This window comes from Bombus vancouverensis, chromosome 8, assembly GCF_051014615.1.
Source record: "Bombus vancouverensis nearcticus chromosome 8, iyBomVanc1_principal, whole genome shotgun sequence".
Taxonomy (NCBI): domain Eukaryota; kingdom Metazoa; phylum Arthropoda; class Insecta; order Hymenoptera; family Apidae; genus Bombus; species Bombus vancouverensis.
The window spans coordinates 15444959-15465277 of record NC_134918.1 but is presented as its reverse complement, the minus strand read 5'-3'; the positions used below and the strand labels follow the sequence as shown (position 1 = coordinate 15465277).

At 36.6% G+C, this 20319-nt stretch overlaps 5 protein-coding genes across 9 annotated transcripts; 3 read left to right on the top strand and 2 right to left on the bottom strand.

Annotated features, from left to right (window-relative positions):
• The first annotated feature begins 394 nt into the window (after nt 1–394).
• Nucleotides 395–6460, top strand: LOC117156754 (tubulointerstitial nephritis antigen-like). Of its 3 annotated transcripts, none has more exons than XM_033334079.2 (8): nt 395–958; nt 4081–4402; nt 4480–4543; nt 4633–4825; nt 4939–5234; nt 5426–5625; nt 5718–5881; nt 5976–6460. In XM_033334079.2, exons 2-8 carry the CDS (start codon nt 4102–4104, stop codon nt 6093–6095), a joined length of 1338 nt encoding a protein of 445 aa, XP_033189970.2. In that variant the 5' UTR covers nt 395–958; nt 4081–4101; the 3' UTR covers nt 6096–6460. The 3 variants fall into 3 exon arrangements, with proteins under 3 accessions (XP_033189970.2, XP_033189962.2, XP_076476636.1); XM_033334071.2 differs by lacking the exon at nt 395–958 and adding an exon at nt 1874–2254; XM_076620521.1 differs by lacking the exon at nt 395–958 and adding an exon at nt 3964–3982.
• Nucleotides 6263–8747, bottom strand: LOC117156762 (uncharacterized). Its single transcript, XM_076620522.1, has 4 exons — nt 8105–8747; nt 7618–7802; nt 7117–7482; nt 6263–6804 (listed from the first exon to the last, which is right to left on the bottom strand). The coding sequence occupies exons 1-4, from the start codon at nt 8439–8441 to the stop codon at nt 6571–6573; spliced, it is 1122 nt and encodes a 373-aa protein (XP_076476637.1). The 5' UTR covers nt 8442–8747; the 3' UTR covers nt 6263–6570.
• Nucleotides 8748–9070: 323 nt separating this feature from the next.
• On the top strand, nt 9071–10858 carry RpL15 (ribosomal protein L15). Of its 2 annotated transcripts, none has more exons than XM_033334139.2 (5): nt 9071–9170; nt 9484–9664; nt 10000–10136; nt 10247–10357; nt 10541–10858. In XM_033334139.2, the coding sequence occupies exons 2-5, from the start codon at nt 9493–9495 to the stop codon at nt 10733–10735; spliced, it is 615 nt and encodes a 204-aa protein (XP_033190030.1). In that variant the 5' UTR covers nt 9071–9170; nt 9484–9492; the 3' UTR covers nt 10736–10858. The 2 variants fall into 2 exon arrangements, with proteins under 2 accessions (XP_033190030.1, XP_076476792.1); XM_076620677.1 differs by lacking the exon at nt 9071–9170 and adding an exon at nt 9248–9272.
• Nucleotides 10859–10952: 94 nt separating this feature from the next.
• Arpc3A (Actin-related protein 2/3 complex, subunit 3A) lies at nt 10953–12064 on the bottom strand. The gene is made up of 4 exons (XM_033334150.2): nt 11857–12064; nt 11517–11693; nt 11253–11448; nt 10953–11176 (listed from the first exon to the last, which is right to left on the bottom strand). The coding sequence occupies exons 1-4, from the start codon at nt 11860–11862 to the stop codon at nt 11022–11024; spliced, it is 534 nt and encodes a 177-aa protein (XP_033190041.1). The 5' UTR covers nt 11863–12064; the 3' UTR covers nt 10953–11021.
• Nucleotides 12065–12476: 412 nt separating this feature from the next.
• On the top strand, nt 12477–20296 carry LOC117156573 (Scaffold attachment factor B). 2 transcript variants are annotated; one of them, XM_033333726.2, is made up of 15 exons: nt 12477–12828; nt 13135–13222; nt 13299–13447; nt 13516–13767; nt 13880–13904; nt 15123–15279; nt 16475–16515; nt 16664–16932; nt 17041–17203; nt 17285–17535; nt 17664–18166; nt 18262–18435; nt 18529–18665; nt 18763–18919; nt 19016–20296. In XM_033333726.2, exons 1-15 carry the CDS (start codon nt 12706–12708, stop codon nt 19179–19181), a joined length of 2655 nt encoding a protein of 884 aa, XP_033189617.1. In that variant the 5' UTR covers nt 12477–12705; the 3' UTR covers nt 19182–20296. The 2 variants fall into 2 exon arrangements, with proteins under 2 accessions (XP_033189617.1, XP_033189609.1); XM_033333718.2 differs by having other exon boundaries at nt 17261–17535.
• The last annotated feature ends 23 nt before the right edge of the window (nt 20297–20319 follow it).

Below are 20319 nucleotides of genomic sequence, written 5' to 3'. Positions count from 1 at the left end.
TAAAAATTGTGGTATTTCTTTTATTTTGCCCATCTTCTGTAAAAAGTTAGATATGCCTTTCCCTCTAAAGATAATTAACGATAAGAAATTGATCGGTCCGAAAAAGAATATAATTTCTCATATTAGAAGCGTAGCCGAACATTTTGAACTTGAAAGTTATCCGTTTAAGAAATTGTTTGACTTGTAATCATAACGAATTGAATTATTGAATCTAATCGAATGAAACAGAATCACGCGGTATCTACGACGATCACGTACGAGTGTTCACCAGGAGTTTAATCGAAGACCTTTGAATATTCAAGCAATGACGAATCTTCGGGGAAGAAGTCACAAGGAGATCCGGTAAATAATCAAGAGGAAACCGAATCGCGATATACCATGGTACGCAGTCACGGGCTGACTAGGCATTTAGTTCGCGTTTACCTAGCGTATTCGCGGGCCAGTTAAGCTCTCGCTTTCGAGCCGCCAGCACCGACAGATCTTCTCCAATTGTTTCCAATCGCAAGTCCGCGTAACTTTGAATTTACCTTACGACTCGCGTTCGTCAGATTTGCACCAACATCCAAGTCTACTTCACCTTTCTCCTTTGAATACAGCCAATTTTTTTTTATCATTCTAATCTCTCCTTGGTTTTCTTATTCTCATTCCTCCAATCGTCCTTTCTTCCTACCTTCCTTCCTTCCTTCCTTCCTTCCTTCCTTCCCTCCTTCCTTCCTTTTCCCTTTCCTTTCTTCCTTGTTTCCCTCCTGCCATTCCTTCCTTCGTTCCTTCTTTCTTTCAAACATCTGTCGTTGGTTTTACTGTAAAACGATCAAAGATTTTTAAACGTGTACCAGGACCGTTTCTCACAGGCGTCTACTACTGCTGAGTACCACAAAGCAGATGCTTGTTGATATCGCAAAAACAAGTCCAAGAAGTTTGCTGTTTCTTCGGATCAGAAAATCTCTTCCAACCACGAGTAAGTGAAACTTTGCTACAAAACATTTGACGATCGTCAATTACCCAAATATCGGTGGAACGTGATTTTCTTCTTGTTGATTATCTTATCATCGATATTTCAATTGCATTTATCTCAACTCATGATCGCGGATTCAAATTGTTCGTGCTAATGAAAATTAACGTTTATATCGCGATTTCGGAAAATTATAATTACATATTCGCCTGAGCGACTGCTTCGCGTGAAATTCCATTGTAAAATCGGGACAGTTGATCTGAAACAAAATTTGTATAGACGAAAACGCGGTAAGTCAAATGATTTTGAATCATCAGTGGAACGAAACATCTTGTATATACAATGTGCAAACATCTTGTTGCGTAACGGTCTATCGTAAACGATTCGGAGCACGTTTTTAAACAAACGTACCTGTCATGAATACGAAAATTATACTGTTGTCATTCACGTTTAAGAATTATCTCATTCACGTTGCGTGCATACCTATACGCGTGTATATGCATGGAAATGAAGTGAGTAATTTCGAATAATTTCAAATCAATCGAATTACTGTTTTACGATAGAGAAGTGAACATCGATTTGCACAAAATTCTTGACGTTTGCATGGATGTTCCGACAAATCGATGATATCGTGCACCGAAACTATATCATCGATAGTTGCGATCACACAACTCTTACCCCAAATACATAACGTAAAGAAAACGATCGGAATTTGGGACAATGGGCATATACCTACGCTTTAATATGACGTTCGCGTTATTTTTAGCGTCAACAATTTGAAAGATCACGTATAAGCATTGGCACGTCTTACGATAAACAGATTAAATGAAGAAGAAGAAGAAGAAGAGGATGATGAAGAAGAAGAAGAGAAAAAAGGAAAAGAAAAAAATAATCGGTAGAGAAAGAGACGTTTGAGGTTGAGGGTCGGAAGAGGTAGGAGGAAGATAGGTGGAAGAAGAGGAAAGAGAATAATTTGGAAAGTGAAACTTGGTTTAATTTTAGCAACGTTAAACGGATCATGTTTAATATAAATCTTAAAGAAGCGCAATGCTTGCGAACCTAGTGCTTCGATGGGGGGAAAATGATGAGATAAAAAGAGGGGGAATCGATTCGTATTTCACGAGGTATTATTTCGAGGAGCAATTACGCGTCCAAATCGACGGAAAGTTGATCGCCCGATAAAGAAAAATCTGTCGGATCGGGAACGATACACGTATACAAGCCTGAAGAAAATATCGAATAAATGGCTGGAAGAATATCAAACAATAAATTTGCCGACGCATGAGATCACATCGATGGAACGTACGTTCGTTTGTTTTATCGATAAAAGTAATCTTTGCACCCTGTAGCGTTGAAATTCGTGTAAAAATATACGGCGCCCATTAACCTCTTTCTTTAACCTCGATTTTCGTCAATTGAGTTATTTTTAAAATAGCCTCCGATCGCATACGAGTCACTATAATTATATACCGCTTACTTTTCTAATTCTTTCAATCTTTCCTGCTGGGAAAATTTAACGACTGTTAACAAGATTAATATGCTATGGCATGTCGATTTCGCGCGATTTTTCCCGATCGTTTTTCCCGCGTTACACGATATTCGAATAATTCGAGTAATTTTTATATGTATCGTCTTACTTGTCTTTTTATTAATATACGTGTGTATATATTGTACATGTATAGGTATAAAACGTTACGTTACGCGCGTTTCCGATATGATATGACCAAAAGCCAAGGTTTATCGGAAACGAATGATCACACATACATTGACGTGTTGCGTTCAACACGATGCATAATCGCTTGAAACCAAATAATGGACAAGATCATCTTCGTTTATAAGATTACCTATCATGTCAATCGATGCTCGATTGAATGAATCGCGTATGCTGTATCGAGTTCAATACAATTGGAACATTTCTTTCATTCACCGTAACAAATTTTTTGTCAATGCATTCATTTTAATCGTCATCGTTGTTGTCATCCATGAAAGGTTGCATACTTTTCCATTGACTGCATTCATTGAATAATAGAATGTTGAACGCGAGCGTATGATACAACCGATAAAATGCTAGACGTACTATTATGCGTCACGCGCGTTTTCATAGTTACATATGAGATCGGTCGTGATAGTATACGCTGACGTTTACATGTCGCATATTATTGAATCGAGTACGAAGACCAAAAAGCGACATCTTCTCGAGTGCAAAGCTGAAATCGCGATATTCGAATAGAATTGCCCTTAATTTTCAAATTACGTGAACCGTTTATTCTCGGCCAGATACTTGTCATTCTCGGTCTGTTTCTAATGAAACTAAAAACGGGTCAAGATCGACGATGCGACGGTCGAGTCGTGCGTATCTATTCGATATACAACGTAAAGTAGAAGTCATAAGTAGAATTCGCTTCGAAGATTCGAAAGTTTTTAACGCGAAATGTGTATTATTTTGTGCTGCGAAAATTTCGAACGCTCGAACAATCGCTAATGGTGATACGTCTATGTATATGAAAGGAAATAAACGTAAAACATGACACGTTCCAGTCTGATAAATTCCATTAATATTATAATGCAATAAACTGCGTTCGATAACAAGCGTCTACAAACGCTTGATCGTTCGATGCGTTTGACGATCCGTTTTATCGTCGCCAGCCCCGACGCTATTGTCATCGTTATCTAATAAATGCGAACAAATCGCGCGATTTTTCGTTCCACTGTTTCACGGTCAAATCGCGACCTACTTCTATCCCGTTTGTGAAACAGAGAATACCCGCGCGTGACATTTAACGAGGAAGAAAGAGAAAACGTTTGAAATGGTTCCAAAAAGATATCCGATGATTTTACGTACAGTTGGCATTGCAACCGTTATCACTGCCAATTGCTGCCTAGTCCCATGGACCTGACCCAATAATGCAGAAGATTACGTACAAAAGCGAAAACAAGAACGAGAACGAGAAATTCCTACTTGCATTTTACGCAATTTAGTACCGTTGAGATCGAAATCGATCAAAATATCGATCATTGTTTTCCGTTTAAGTAAGTCGCTTGATTTCGTCAAGGATGAAGAGTCATAAGGGTAGATAAGGCCAGCAAAGAAATGCCACTAAAGATGCGAACGTTGAATCGATTTGCAGGAAACGACGAACGCGTGGAAAATGCGATCCTGGAAAGGCTCAGCGTGCGGTATTTTTCTTCTGGCTGTGGTGTCGTCGATCGTCGATGGGATACCCGATTTTTCGGACTTGCCGGCAGGTCCTTATTGCGCCAAATGGTATCCACTAGGCGATTGTTGTACAGGTCGTCAGGACGAGTGTAGTACTCCGATTCTCAGCACCGTTTGTTACTGCGATGATTTTTGCAACCGAGAGAAACAAGAAGATTGCTGTCCAGATTATTGGAGCCACTGCAAAGGAATCGAACCCAACATCACTCTACCACCGCCGCAAGAAACAAGACGTTCGTAACTAACAAAAGTCTATTCGAAGATCCTTTCCAGCGAGACAGAACTATTCATAGACAATTGCTTGTTTCAGGTTGCTATTTCCAGGGGAAATATTACAACCAAGACCAAACATTTACAATCAATTGCAATATATGGTATATTTATTTTGTATATCGCAAACGCTTAACAGATTCGCATACTTACTTTCGGTAAACTCATCAACGATACATGTACGGTCTTTCAGCAAATGTACGGTAATGGGTAGAGACACGGAAGTATTTTGCGAACAGCATCGATGCTTGCAAACCCCAGAACTAATAGATGAGATCAACTCGCAGGATTTGAGTTGGAGGGCACGAAATTACTCCGAGTTTTGGGGTAGAACGTTAGACGAAGGTGTGAAACTGCGCTTGGGTACTTTAAATCCGTCACGATCGGTAAGAAGCGTAAATTTCTTCGATGTTTACTTCAGTAATTTCGATTCGTTTCGATTCGAATGCGATCAATTCGAGCAAATTCGATCAACCGTTGCGTCCATCGGGCATCCAAGGTTTACAGAATGAATTCCGTGCGACGGATTTACGATCCGGAGTCCCTACCACGAGAGTTCGATGCCAGGATTCGTTGGCCTCGAGAGATCTCGGACATAGACGATCAAGGTTGGTGCGGCGCATCCTGGGCTATTTCTGCGACACGCGTCGCTTCAGACAGATTTGCCTTAATGAGTAAGGGAGCCGATAGCGTCCTCCTCAGCGCACAGCATTTACTCTCGTGTAACAACAGAGGACAGCAAGCCTGCAGCGGCGGCTATTTGGACAGAGCCTGGCTATACATGCGAAAATTCGGGTAATTCTTGTTTAAATCATCGTTACGCTATGTTTTTTATGCCCCAATCTTTTCGCAACTCTATCTACAGATACTATAACTACTATAAGTAGTATACATATAAGTATACAGTACAGTATAAGTGTACAGATACTATAACTACTCGGCTACCTGATTTTTATCTTTTCTTTTTCTGCGATTTCACTTCTTAGCCTAGTCGACGAAGACTGTTATCCATGGGAAGGCACGAACGTACAATGCAAGTTGCGAAAGAGAACAGACTTGAAGACTGCCGGTTGTCGTCCTCCGGTAAATCCACTTCGAACAGAATTATATAAAGTTGGGCCGGCTTATCGGTTAGGCAACGAAACCGATATTATGTACGAAATTTTAACATCTGGACCAGTGCAGGGTAAGTGATTTCTTGTAAATCTGACATTTTTTCTTTATTCGCAAACACTTAACAAAGAGGTCGATGAGATCTAACGACGACAATACTTTTAGCAACCATGAAAGTTTATCAAGACTTTTTCTCTTATGAATCCGGAATATATAAACACACAGCAACCACCGAACACTATGCATTTGGCTATCATTCGGTTAGGATTATCGGATGGGGGGAAGATACGTCCGCGCATCGTTATCGCAACTTACCAATTAAGTATTGGGTAAGGCTCCTCTAATTCTTCTACCTATTTTTCTACCTTCACATTGAAACGATTACGTACTGATAAATAATACGTAACGAATTTTTTGCTCCAGTTGGTCGTTAACTCTTGGGGTCAGCAATGGGGCGAGAGCGGTCTGTTTCGAATTCAAAGAGGAACTAATGAGTGTGATATCGAATCGTTCGTAGTAGCAGTATGGGCGAAAACTATCTAAGGAAAGGTGCAAGAATCAGGAAATGCTGCATTTATCTATCGAATCGTATATTGCGTTGCGTTGCGTTGCGTTGCGTTGCGTTGCGCCTTATTTCTATCAATATACGAAATCGATTCGTGTTCGATTCATCGTTATTTCCTTTGCATCATTATATATATATTTTTCTCATTCACAACAAATTCCATTTAACATATTTTATTAACGTATCAATTATTGTTTGCACACAGTTTAAGAAACAAATGAAACGATTGCCAAATACTTTCTCACCATATATGTAGGCAACACCATGTATAAACTAATTCATCTGTATGTTAGGGAATAAAATATCAGATGTTCTGAATATATTAATATATTTTTGCATAAAATAGTTTTCTAACTGACCCTTATTGAAACACGTCACTGACGCTTGTTCGTATCTGGCACTCGTTATCACTTCTATAGTGATTACCGGCTATTTTACCTGCGTGGCTATTTTTCAAACTACCACGCTACGTCGAGCACTTCTACAATGCGGTCTGTATACTTCCAACTTATCTTTTGGTGTATTCATCGCAGAATAATCGATCGGAAATGGTACGTTATTGCCCCGAATTAAGCAGGAATCTGTCATACCGAGAAAATGTTCTCCTGGTCCGAACGGACCGCGACCGAATAAAAAGTTGGCGAATACGAGTTGGTATTGTGGCCAACCGAGACGATGGTCTCCGTTCTAAAGAAAATGCAAAAATTAATTGTTTTAATATTTCCCTTGCCTATTTACATCGCACTATTTTATTCCCGTCCCACCAATCATCAAACCCTTTCCCACTCTCTTTCATGCACTCTTGATTTTTTCTTCTTATTATGCATCTCCCATAATTTTCTTTTATCCTCCTACATTTTCACGCATGCTAATCTTAACAATAATATCAACCGTAAAAAATATCTATCATATATGTAGTATAGCGTAGTATTCCTTTATAGTATAGCGTAGTGTAGTACAGTATAGTATAATATAGTACAGTATAGTATAGCTTATTACCGACGTCACAGAATTATATGCCATATCCAGACATTTGGAGATCCTGTCAGAGTCTAGGCCAACGACTGATCCGTAAAACGAGCCAAGCTCTTTCTTCGAAATCACTCCATTCACTGAGCTATTGATAGCAAGAAAAAATATTCGTGGCAAAATTTTTAACCAAAATGGAATGTCATTGTAAGATGCGCCTCCAGCTGGTGCGACAACGCGCGCCCACCAACATAACCATTCCTCCAGGCTGATCTTTCCTTGGTCACCTTCCTTCTTTTTCTCTTGGAAGATTAAGTCCGCTAGTCCTTGTTCGGCCTCTATTAATCGTAAATATTCGGGCCCGTTCCATGACCAATCTGCGAATCTTCTCAGTCGCTTTCAAAAATATTGAACTATTAACATAAATCTTTCGATAATATATATAAAAATATTGAACTATTAACATATATCTTTCGATAAAATATATTATATATTATCGATTATATATATAAGGTCTATTTGTAGATATACCTCTGAAAGCATTCGAAAATCTTTTCGATTAATAAAACCATCTCTATCGTGGTCCAAAAGATAAGTGAAAAAATGTGAAAACTTGTCGCGTTGAATGGGCGCTAAATCCTTTAACTTTCCTCCCCTCCTGGCTTCTTCTATAGCGGTCAGATTTTCGTCGCTTGGATATCGACTCACCCATGTTGCTGTTTTACCGAAAATATAAAGGAGAAACAAAGAAGAAAACAAAAGAAAAAGAAAAAAGTTTGGTTAATGTAAAATGATATTCTGATAATAATAGCGTAAACTATAAACGCATATATTAACGCATACTTTTCGTATGGAGACTTGTAATATACCTACATATGTATGTAATAAAAATAATATCTGTGTTTCTCTATGTTTTTACCGCCTTTATTTTATCCATTCAAATCTGGTCTATCATATTTTAAGTTCTGTTGTTATATCTAACGTTCAAGCTTCGTGAACAAAAATGACAAAATCTTACTCCAAACGTGTACGCTCCAACTAGGATGTTCCAATTGTTTATTCGAAACAGGATCATTAACGATTTCATCGACATTAGTCGAAACAGTTCGCCATCTCTTCAACAAATCTTTCGTTCTGTCGCGTGTACGATCACAAGCTTGTCGCCAGTTCGCGATAAATTTGCGCGGCACTTTCAATGCGTTATTCTCTTCCAGGCCAAGTTCTTGGCTACCAGCGGAACTTCTGCTTCTTTTGTCGGTCGTTTCGGTTTCCGTTGCCGTTTCGTTTCCTTCTACTACCTCTTGCATCGATGGATAATAAATCGGATCCTTTATACTGTCTGAGCGACTCTCCATCGCGGACTACGTCTCCTTAACTACCACTTATTCGTGCTACCTCTCCTGAAATAATCAATTCCTCGACAAGAGGTCACCAGGTCGCTCGATAATGGAACTGTCTGTACCGTCTAATATTTTCATAACTGGTTTTGTATTTTCATCGTATCGTTGAACATCCTCCTACATTTCCCACTGTAACTTTTGATTTATCTTGACAATTGATTGCGGGTCGAAAATCAAATCTCTTACGATTCTTTTAAACGTCCAACTATAAGCAAATCAATTTGTGATGCTCTTGACAAAAGTGTCATTTTAACAGAAAGGAAACCTTAAAAAAGAAAGAAAGAGAAATATTTGTTAAAAATTGTCATTTTCGGAATTTAATTAGTTTATTCATTTGTTATATTCATCTTACTGAACTTATCTACATATTTAAATGCGCATTAGAATCACCTTAAACTTCCTAACTTCAATTCGATATTTCGAATGAATTTGTGCATCAATTATTAAGTTTTTTCTACACTGTACGATTATAATTCGATAACTATTCTGGTGATTTCATTTACCTTTTTCTTACATTATCGGTGGATGAAACACATAAAAAATTTGTTGCTTTTTCCTTCCCATAGATGTCCCCGTGATACTTGTAGCATCGAGTACACTATCTTCAGTACTTAGTATACAATGGCTTAATACGTCGACGCCAGAAAGGTTATATTTCCCTTCCTTCTATTTCAATTGTCGAGGGTGAGTGCTACGTGCTTGAAATCGTGTTATATCTCAAGAATCCAATCGTTTTTCTGTATCGCTCGTGGAAGAGATTTATTGTCAAGAATACTCGTACAAAATGTTCTTATGATTTTATTCGTTATTTTCACGAGAATGCTATATTTATTGTGTCAATGAAGTTAACCTTTTCATTTGTTGTATCTCATGCTTCGTTTCCTTTTATTTCCTTAGACATCTTGATTTTAATTATTGTTGATGCTTCTTTAGATTAAGTTTAATTGTACGCTTATTCAGTTATGATTATATTTATATCTGTATTGTTTTTTCTCAGGGCTTCGCAATGGGTGCATATAAATATATGCAGGAGTTGTATCGCAAGAAGCAGAGCGATGTGCTGCGATTCTTGCTTCGTGTCAGATGTTGGCAATATCGTCAATTGACTAAAATGCATCGTGCTCCCAGACCATCTAGACCCGATAAAGCACGTCGCTTGGGTTATAAAGCTAAAGAAGGTATAAATCATAGTTTCTCAATAGGAAATATAAAATGACAAACTTTACCAAATTTTAACATTTTCGAATCAAACTAGTTACATTACATTTATCTACTTTAATCGCATAATTTTAGTTCTTACACTTATTTTTTTATCATTATTTTTATTTTTACACGTAAAATATCTGCAACATTGAATGTTTAAAAAGTACAGATGATGAGATGTACATGCACCACTCTTACAATTACATGGTGATTTGTATATACTGACATTGTTTTTTTTTCTAATTTAAACTATGTAAAATTTATGTATATGTAATATAATACACATGAGAATTTTACTATCAATATGCAGGTTTTGTGATATTTAGAATTCGTGTACGAAGAGGTGGTCGTAAACGTCCTGTTCCCAAAGGTGCAACTTATGGAAAGCCAAAAAGTCATGGCGTTAATCAGTTGAAGCCTACTAGAAAATTACAGTCTGTTGCTGAGGTAAGTTCATAATTGGGATACCACTTTACATATAGAGACCAATTCTTGCTCCTTTGTTTTTACTTTTTGATTAATAGACAAATAATATTTTGTAATTTAATTATCTTCAGGAACGTGTTGGCCGTCGTTGTGGTGGTCTACGAGTTTTAAACAGTTATTGGGTAGCTCAGGATTCTTCATACAAATATTATGAAGTTATCCTGATTGATCCAGCACATAAGGTAATTTTCATAATATTTGAACAATTTATACACATACTTTAATAGAATATGATGATATTGTTATATGTTACTGAAATATTGTGATTTTTTATCTTCCTTGGATGTCTGAGTGAATAAATACAGTAAAAGAGATTTACAATACAGTTACAAGAGATGTATTATTAATATTCGATTATATTTCAGGCAATACGTAATGATCCAAAAGTTAACTGGATATGTAATGCAGTACATAAGCATCGTGAACTTCGTGGAAAGACATCAGCGGGCAGAAGTTCGCGAGGTTTAGGGAAAGGACACCGTTACTCACAAACTATCGGTGGTTCTCGTCGTGCAGCGTGGTTGAGAAGAAACTCTTTGTCACTTCGCAGAAAACGATAAATTTCTTAAGTATTTCGAATAATGATCTTCACGTGTATACGATACATCATTTCATTGATATATTAGAAATATTTGTATCAATATTATGGTATATCTTGTACGAAATAAATGTTTCTTTCCTAATGGGTTATTTTATATACTTTTTTCTTATATTCGATTTAGTTATATGTACAAGTCTCAAATTCTTTTTATTTTGATGGGATATTAAAACTCATAATTCTGTGCAACAAATTTCTGTATTTATCCATTATACATATAATCTAAAAATAGCGTTAAAAAATATATTTTATTGTCCAGGGCCAGACAGTGACTTATCCATGAACTTTTTCTTTGCAAAACATAGCCACCATTTGCTTGGTTTACCATCTTCACCATATACCTTTTCTACAAGCCTAACACCTGTTTCTTGTCTTATTTGCTGTAAATATTGCCTCATAGTATCTGTGGAAAAAGAAAATTTTTTTTATCTAATACCTGCATCCTTTTTGGTAAAAAATTAACGCAATATTTATATTACCTGCTTCTACAGGATTACTTGGTTTTGCATATACAGAATTCAAAGGAAAACCAGGATCACCAGGGATGTCAAATTTTGATATAGCAAGAGAATACATTTCATTTGTTGCTTGAGCTTGAGTTGCACACTTCTGTAATCTCTTCAAGCACTCAGTTATATATAACGTAATATAAATTAAAACTCTATCAGCTTCGCTCTAAAATGACGCAATTCCTATTGCTTTTCAAATATAGATTTAACTCCAAATAAAGATAAAATTAATACCTTAATTTCATATGTCCTAAAGAACACATTTGCCTTAAAGAAATACAATGCTTCGTCAATTATATCTAGATCTTTATTGTTGAAGGGAGGTGCAGGGCCCCTAAAATGCGTTCTAATTGGCAAAAGTGCCATATTACCCACATTTCCATTATTTTCAATGAAACTTGAATGATATGCCTATAATAAAAAACAACTGACATGTCCGTATAGTACTATAATAAATTTGATAAGAATAAAACGTATGTACATAAGAAAATCTATGGTAACAGTAAGTGTCAATAAAAATGATCTACCAATAGTACACGTAGTGTTCAATATTACATTAAAGCATGTTACTTACAGGCATATTGACAAATCAATGTAAAAGATGTACCGTTTAAATCTATAACTTTTCACATATATAACGTCAAACGAGCGTATTCACCTTACATGTAACATGCAAATCAATACATCATATACACATTTTTGATTAAAGACAGTAAAGTTAACAGGATACGTGAGTAATACTGAGTATATACAGCCAGCTTCAAGAGCATAAAAATTCTAACAACACCTAACAAGTTCTAGGTCTTTTGGTATAAATTATAAAGTAATTGAATTTTTAACATTTCAATCATTTCAATTTTGTTTTACATGTAAATGTAAATATAATCACGTATAATTTGCTCCTTAATGATATTTCTCATTTTCAATATTGTAACTAGTGTAAGAATTCTTTGATTGGTAGACTAACCAACGTTCTTACTACCCACTTCATTCTATTCGTTTATAAGTATCTACCCTGCATACATATGTAGATCTAGAAAATATTATACTTTTTGTCATATTCAATGTTACATAATTTCTAATTCGAATCGTGAAATTTTGTATAGTAAAATTTATTCTAGTAATAATCCAATGAAATGCATTTTTGATTTTTTAGATTGGTTATTCTATTCATTTTATGCGAGAATTACTTCCGGTCATTTCCGTTAAATGGCGACGACGATGGATAGTTCGTATCGCAGTGTGTGGTCGTAACATCTTCTTCGTGATTTTGAGGAACCAATTAATTGTTCTTTTAGTCTATCATAATTTTATTACTCCAGTTAGTTCATGTACGATAATTTGTTTAGAAAATTATACGCGCAAGAACGATAAAATCGAAAGCATAAGCGTGCCTTTTGTCGGATCCTTTTGTATAAGAATAATGGCCGAAGTTGAAGGAAAAAAGCTTACTGAACTGCGAGTTATAGATCTAAAAACAGAACTTGAACGACGCGGGCTAGACAAAACTGGCAATAAAGCTGCACTTCTCGAGCGTCTTTCCAAAGTAAATTTTCTTACTTCTCATACTGCTTATTAAGATATCGTTAATAGCATTACTCGTTATTTTATCGCCATTTTAACCCTCTTGATATCATTGATAGTTTATTTTAGTAGTAATCTACGTATATGATTACAGAAAATCAATTTCGTTAAACAACCACTATAATATTACCTTTTTAAAATACAAATTTTATTTTCTAATTACAGTTAGCTAATGAAATTAGAGTTCGTAATCCGGAAATCTTACATTTTTTAAACTGTTGTTGTTATTATAATTAAGGTAATGTCATTATTATGTTGATGTGTAAAGGCCATAGCAGACGAAGGTCAAGATCCTGATGAATACTTGATTGTACCTTGTGGTGGATTATGCAAAGTTAGCCCAAGGAAAAACAGTGGTATGTTATTTTGCCTTCTGAGAGACAAATTTAATGTTATTTATTCAAACTATCTATATTTCCCTTTTGATTTTAGTAACAGGTACAACAAATCAAGATGAATCTGTTGATACATTAGAGAACCAGAAGGAAGAAAGTATGGAGATATTGGATACTAACGAAGCAAAACTCAAAGTAGAAACGAAGTCTGTTGCAGAAGAGGATACAACAGCATCCAAGACAGAAGTAAGTGTGGTCAATATGTTTCTTATATGTATTTTATGAATTATAAAATAAATGGACAAGTATTCTAGGAACAACAAAATGAAGTCCAAAATAATGTTAATAAAGAAATGGAACACAAGCAGGAACTTAAAAATCAATTGAATAAAAGTTCAATTGAAAATACACAGACTACTGATAAAAAAGTAGAATCTGATGTAGCTACTGTAGTAAATCAAACCACAACTAATTCAGTTTCGACCGTTGAGGCTAATGGTATCGACAATGAAGATTCCATCAATCTAACTATTGGCGAAGATGAAGAAAATCTCCTTGCGGAGGAGGTAACGGATTTAATTAAATCGTGACTTTAACATTTAAAGAAGGGAGAGGCAGGGATGGGACAAAAAAGAAAATAAACAAAAGTAATCGTGTATGTTATCTTGTATGTTTCAGACAGAATCTCACGAGAGGCATAAGGGTAAGTTTTATCATGTATTGGACTTCACATATATATGTACATATATGTATATACATATATACATACATATACACATATCTATTTATATGTATATGTATGTATGAATAGTCTAAGATTTCAAGGAATAAATATAGCGCTACTATTGTCGATGGTCACGAGTAAGTTATTTAAATATGTGGCATCAAGACTAAGGGACATGTTTATCTACGTGTAAACCCTCACCTATTCAGAATTACGAGCGCGCTGAATCTGTCAACAAAGTTACTCTTCATGCTTCATTTTACATCCGATCTTCGAGCTTCATATGTGCAATCAAGCACACGTGCAGGAATGGATGCACACCCATTTGTCATGTGGACATGACAGCAGTAATATACCAGCAATGTATCATGGCACGATGATCGACAAGGTTTCAACTGAAATGAAACGTACATTCGCCGACGTTCTTGCGCGCAGTTTAATACCAACAAAGTTAATGTTGATATTATGTTCCACAAGTTTATCCCATAAGTGCTAGTCTATAAGTTAGTTAACGTTAGAGTTTGATATAAAGTTACATTTAATTCTACCTAACCACATAGAGCATCGTTGGATCGTTTGGTCTCCGAATTGTGTGGATACAAGAAGACTCAAGAGTATCTCAAGTCAAAACTCTTCCCAGTATGTGGTTGATGATGCATCGTTATTTATCACGCCGGAAAAATCAATGCCTTAAAACTATTGACTTAAAATTATCGCATGTTATTTTAACGTGCAGATATGTTGCTCTCGCAAAAATCATAGTTATCGACATAACCTTCTACGTGCGCACGCGCGCGTATGTGTTCCTTTTTTCAACCTTTTCAGCTTTTTTTTTTCCTTTTCCGTCTACTCTCCTTTCTTCTTTCCCGCATTACCTTTAGATTTCCTGAAATGTTTCTTTTAATTTAGGCTTTGGTTCAGAGTCCGTTTCGTGTAAAGGTACAAAGGTAACTTTAAGTTATTAGAAAATCGAAAGAAAACAAAGATAAAGTAGGGTCGCTATGGATTATACCATTGAAGAGCGAATTTGTGATATTGCAATCATGCGATCTTCATCATAATTTGCTCCGCAATCTGTTAGTGGTTCGGGAAAATTCCATGCAGGAAATACAGGCCACTAAGCAGCAGGAGTGTTAGGGAGGGAGAAGAAATCTGGCTTCGCAGAAAGTGACTATGCTACCTTGATTGTCTCTGCAGATGGAGGAGAGAAGAAGAAAGTGGAAGAAAGCAAGAAGGGAGAGTCTAAAGGGAGCAGTAGACCAGAAGCCGGTGCCAACAACAAGGAAGGGACAACATCGGGTGGAAACGTCGGGACGAAGAGCAAGCAGGACGGTGGTGGAGACGGAAGCAAGAGGTTGGTCTCTCATTGCTAAACGGTTCACAGTGGTACGACAACGAAATGTCACACAACTCTATGCTAGCGATGCTCTTCCGCCGCATAAAATACCATCAGGATAATATACTGTCGAACGATGGATTCCAAGCTGAATTATTCGTCACAATCGCACGCAAGATTACTTTATTCCCTTTTTTTCAATCGCATACGAAGTTCCTTTCCAATCTCGTATGTTTAGGCTATAATTCTTAACTCTGGAAAGTATGTTAAGAAATCGAGAAATTGGCTAGCAAACTTAACCAAATCAAGTCCTATATAAACCGCTCCTAATCATAAACGAATATTTTTCGATGGTGTGTTATACGATCTACAATTACCAATGAAAGCGATTTCATATGCTACCTCTTCCCTCTCTGGTGAAGATATTCGTTTATTAAACAAACAGCAGTTTCGTCGAGCATGGTAGCAAGATATATTAGCATCTCGAGATAAATCATACAATCGACTGATCCCGCTTAAGCCTTAACGCGACATCAAGCAATCATATCATTCACCGAAGACACTACTACTATATATTGCGTGTGTGTCGATACTTGTTGCAAGTTGCAAAGAAGTGCCAAGCCTACTCGGAAGAACTACGAAGGAGATGCCCCATTTTTGGAAAGCTTGTGTAAAAGGGATACACAATAATACAAATATATTTACCGCACGGACATACTTTCGTTACTCACGAATGATGAAAACTGGATTCAACTGCAATGAAAACATAGTAATTTCTTTAAACTGGTAACAAATTGTATCGCAACGATACATACAAGAGAACGTCAAAACGAATATCTAATTATTCCTACTGTTACTGTTATTGTTGTTTCCATTATTGTTGTTGTTGCTGCCGCTGCTGTTGTTATTGTTATCTTTATCATTGTTAACAATGATGATGGTGCTAATGATGATGCTGGTGATAATAATAACGATGATAATAATAATAATCATGATAACGATGACGATGACGACGATGGTCATAATAATAGCGATATCATTATAAAAATAAAAGTTGCTAGCCAAATTTATATGCTTAACATAGTTACAGAGGTACCTAATTAAGCCTCGATAAAAACAAACAAAATCATTATTTCTAATATGTTATCTTTCATATGTAATAAGGATTGTTCAAATGATTACCAGTCATAATGAAAATAATAATTGTTTTCAGCGTGGAGTCTAGCAACAAGAGTCAAAAAAGGGATGATAAAGGTAACTATGAAATGATTTCTTAAATTTTGTTTACAGAATTGTAATTGCATTTTCAAATTAAAATTAACGGGATATTATTGTAGCTCATATAATTGCACCTGGCACATTTCTTTACTTTTTATTTGTAATTATTTTATTTGTTGTGCAGACAAGAAGACTTCACAAGTCAGCCCTGTTAATGCAAGCAGTAGAAACTTGTGGGTATCTGGATTGTCTTCGAGTACCCGTGCGACAGATTTGAAACAAATATTCTCAAAATATGGAAAAGTGATTGGTGCAAAAGTGGTTACAAATGCAAGAACGCCGGGAGCAAGATGCTACGGATATGTAACCATGTCCACCAGTGAGGATGCCGCAAAATGTATACAACATTTACATAGAACTGAACTTCATGGGCGTGTAATATCCGTAGAGAAGGTAGATGAAACAAGAAAAAAAGAAAAGAAAGGCTTCTTAAGCCATTGTCCTCTTAAATCTTCTGGCATACATTCCCTCATGGCATGTTCTCTCATTTTGTGTTTAAAGGCCAAAGGCGATACCCAGCAGAGTCACATGCGTAAACGGGATACCACGAATGGAAAATCCGAGAAGAAGGAAGAAAAGGAAAAAATAAAGGATAATCATGAGATCAGTGATCGGAAGGATAAGGAAACGAAGAAAGAAACTGAGGATAAAGGATCAGAAGCAAGTAAGTAATTTTGTAATAAATAATTTACGTAAAATAATATTACGTATTTTGTAAAAGGAACGTTTAAATGTACTGCAACAGCGAAAAAATCAGACGAGAAAAACAATGAGAATATCGAAAATAAAAAGATGGACGTACAAGAGAAGAAAGATGAAGTTTCAAAGGATGCCGATTCTCGGTCAACCAAGTCCACTAGCAAGAAACCGGAGAGCGAGAGAGGAAGACGCGACGAGAAGAGAATTCGATCCTGGGATCATCATCGATCACATAGTCGATCCCGCAGCCGCGAACGGCGTAGACGTGATGACGTGCTGACGTTTGCAAAGATCAGGGTAAAAGCCAGTATTACTTACCGGTGATAAGGGAGGGAGATATTTTTCTACCGTTTAGCGATTTAGCTATCGAAAGATCAGTTACGAAGCTAGGCCCTGACATACAAGCATGCCATGTGTATTTTCAGGAGGAGCGAGAAAGACAAAGACTACGGGAAAGAGAGAGGATGCTTCGTGAAGAAGAACGAAGGAGAAGAGAGGATATGGAGCGGCAACGTGAAGTAGAACGTAGGCAAAGAGAAGAAGCTGCACGATTGGAAAGAGAACGGGAGAAATTGCGAAGGGAAAGAGAAAGAATCGAGCAGGAGAAAGCCGAATTGCTCCGACTTGAACGGGAACGTCAGAAACTGGAGCGGGAAAAGCTAGAGCGAGAAAGATTGGAACTGAAAAGGCAACAGATGCGTTTAGAAGAGAGCAGGCGTGCTCCGCCTCCGCCGTCTATCAAGAGATGTTCCAGCGATAGAAGGGATCCTAGAGACATGTACGTTGAGCCAGATAGAAAGCGAATGACCACCGAACATAGTCGAAAACACATTCCGGAACGTGTGAGTGATCGTCGTGGTGAAATTTTGGATCGTGTCTCAGATAGACGATTAGACGCTTCACCACCTACCCGCTACGAATCTAGTAGGTAAGACACGCGTGTCATTCCTGATATATGTCTTTGCCTTAACGCAAGAGAATGGAAGCAGAGAAAATATGAAAAAATCGTAACACAAATTACAGATCCGCACAAGATTTAGGGTTAAAGAAGGAATTTAAACGCAGCAGCGAGTTTACTTCACGCAGTAGTCGTCCCGATAGCTTTTCAGATGTATCTCGAGGAAGGGAAGTGATCGTTCGCCGAGAAACTCTCGGCACGACTGCAACGTCTATCGATCCTCGACAAGTTAAGGAAAGGTAAAATAGAGAGAGAGAGAAGAGAGAATTATTTAATGTTTTGATACAATACGCAGTTTGATTTTCCAAACTATAGAAACGTTTTTTGTATAGATACGAACGTGCAAGTACAACCACTTATAATCGTGACCGTGATGTGAGACGTTCTGAAACAGATACCCATAGGAGCTCTAGGGATAGTCATACACGATATAGTGAAAGCTTCAAACCTACGGGCTCCAGTACACCACGTTAGTATATCAAAAAGATTTAAACGGTTTCAAAAAATTGTTAAATTAAATTAAGTTAATATTAAACCATACCAATACTTGCTGTACGCACGCACAGGTGATAGTCGTTACGTTGAAAGTAATCGAACAACTAGTAGCTGGCACTCTGGACCTCCGTCTACAAAATCATTTAATTCCGTACCAAGTAGTGGGACCCGAGATCCACGAAATGAACCATCCAGTTGGAGTTCTAGGTCCTCTGATAATGTAAACAGGTACATAACAAACTAAATCTCTTTTCTTTTTCTTTCTTGATAAATTTCCATACAATTTCTAAGCAAGGAGCCTAACAATAATCGAATTGATTTTAGATGGAGTAATTCAAGTAGCATGGGAAACACATTACGACATCCAGTACCACCAACGTATCAAAGTGGTCCTATTCAATCTATGGGATTGACAGCACCTGGGACAGCGCCCTCGTACGATCGTTTTGATCCATATAAATCGTCTTTGCCAAGCATGAGGAAATATTGATCTTGTATCGCTGATCTGTACCATTATAATGAATAATTGATGAATTTTTGTATCCACGTGTTTCTGATGCTGGACACACGTGTGCGCTCACACTTTCACATATGCACACGCACACTAAATTATTATTTATATGATTATTAAATCAAACTTCATTATACTTCAGTAATTAATCATATACGTAAATTTTAGTTCCAAGCACTTGCGTGCATTTGATTGTGATTCGTAGAGCAGATGCAAATAACTCCACTGATGGATAAGTGACGTGTACATACATGTGTTAAAAATCATTTTCGACGCTCGCAGTCGTGTCGCTACCCTTAAATGAAATTTTTAATGAATTGAATGTCTCACTCCCGATACTCGTCTAATCTATCATTAATAACGAGTTTTGAATTCATGGGTTCACTCTATATCCATCCAAAATTTGGCATCATTTCCTTAAATAGCTTCTGAATTTGTGATTCAGGAGTGGAAAAAGGAAATTGTACTTCTACTATTACTGTTTCTACTGCTACTGCTATTAGTACTAGTACTACTGCTACTGCTACTATAACTACTGTTATTATTACTATGTTCTCACTGCTGCAAGCAGATACTTGAGTGGTATTCATTGCGATAAATGTAAACATACAATATAGCTTATGCGCTATAATATTCGGCGTATGTGTAATACCGAGGTTTAATAGATTTTTGTACATTTGTTAATAGCCACGATTTAGAGATCTAGAAAGAGACGATCGAAGTGGGACAAACTATTTTTCGTTTGTCTACAGCGTAATTACATTTATAAGATATATTATATCGATTGTTATTTGCAACTTCTTTCAAACAGTGACGCGCATTCATTTATATCATTGGAGATATATATTCTTCTAGAGTAATAAGACATACCATATAGCGTTATAAACAATTACATCGTGTACCTTCGATTAATTCCTTGTAGAAATACGTACATATTCTCGTAAGAATGTGACTGAACAATTTGTATATTAAATTCCACAAGACAACAGTGTATCTTATGACATTGAAATTTAGGTTCTTACGTGAAGCACGCATACCATGTTTCAGTATAGCGCCAACTATCATAATATAAATAAATTTATGATATATTAGAACTATTTGTTTTTAAATAACACAA

Bases quoted from the DNA above. Each gene is read 5' to 3' on its own strand.
- LOC117156754 (XM_033334071.2), top strand. From the start codon at position 2,234: ATGAGATCACATCGATGGAAC. The intron at 2,255-4,080 runs GTACGTTCGTTT...ATCGATTTGCAG, and splicing joins TGAGATCACATCGATGGAAC to GAAACGACGAACGCGTGGAA. The intron at 4,826-4,938 runs GTAAGAAGCGTA...CGGGCATCCAAG, and splicing joins CTTTAAATCCGTCACGATCG to GTTTACAGAATGAATTCCGT.
- Arpc3A (XM_033334150.2), bottom strand. The intron at 11,449-11,516 runs GTATTAATTTTA...GCGTCATTTTAG, and splicing joins TTAGGACATATGAAATTAAG to AGCGAAGCTGATAGAGTTTT. The intron at 11,177-11,252 runs GTAATATAAATA...CTTTTTCCACAG, and splicing joins AAGTAATCCTGTAGAAGCAG to ATACTATGAGGCAATATTTA.
- LOC117156573 (XM_033333718.2), top strand. From the start codon at position 12,706: ATGGCCGAAGTTGAAGGAAAAAAGCTTACTGAACTGCGAGTTATAGAT. The intron at 13,448-13,515 runs GTAAGTGTGGTC...CAAGTATTCTAG, and splicing joins CAACAGCATCCAAGACAGAA to GAACAACAAAATGAAGTCCA. The intron at 13,768-13,879 runs GTAACGGATTTA...TGTATGTTTCAG, and splicing joins AAAATCTCCTTGCGGAGGAG to ACAGAATCTCACGAGAGGCA.
- RpL15 (XM_033334139.2), top strand. From the start codon at position 9,493: ATGGGTGCATATAAATATATGCAGGAGTTGTATCGCAAGAAGCAGAGC. The intron at 9,665-9,999 runs GTATAAATCATA...ATCAATATGCAG, and splicing joins GGGTTATAAAGCTAAAGAAG to GTTTTGTGATATTTAGAATT. The intron at 10,358-10,540 runs GTAATTTTCATA...ATTATATTTCAG, and splicing joins TGATTGATCCAGCACATAAG to GCAATACGTAATGATCCAAA.
- LOC117156762 (XM_076620522.1), bottom strand. From the start codon at position 8,441: ATGGAGAGTCGCTCAGACAGTATAAAGGATCCGATTTATTATCCATCG. The intron at 7,483-7,617 runs GTATATCTACAA...TATTTTTGAAAG, and splicing joins ATTTTCGAATGCTTTCAGAG to CGACTGAGAAGATTCGCAGA. The intron at 6,805-7,116 runs GTAATAAGCTAT...CATTTTCTTTAG, and splicing joins CATATAATTCTGTGACGTCG to AACGGAGACCATCGTCTCGG.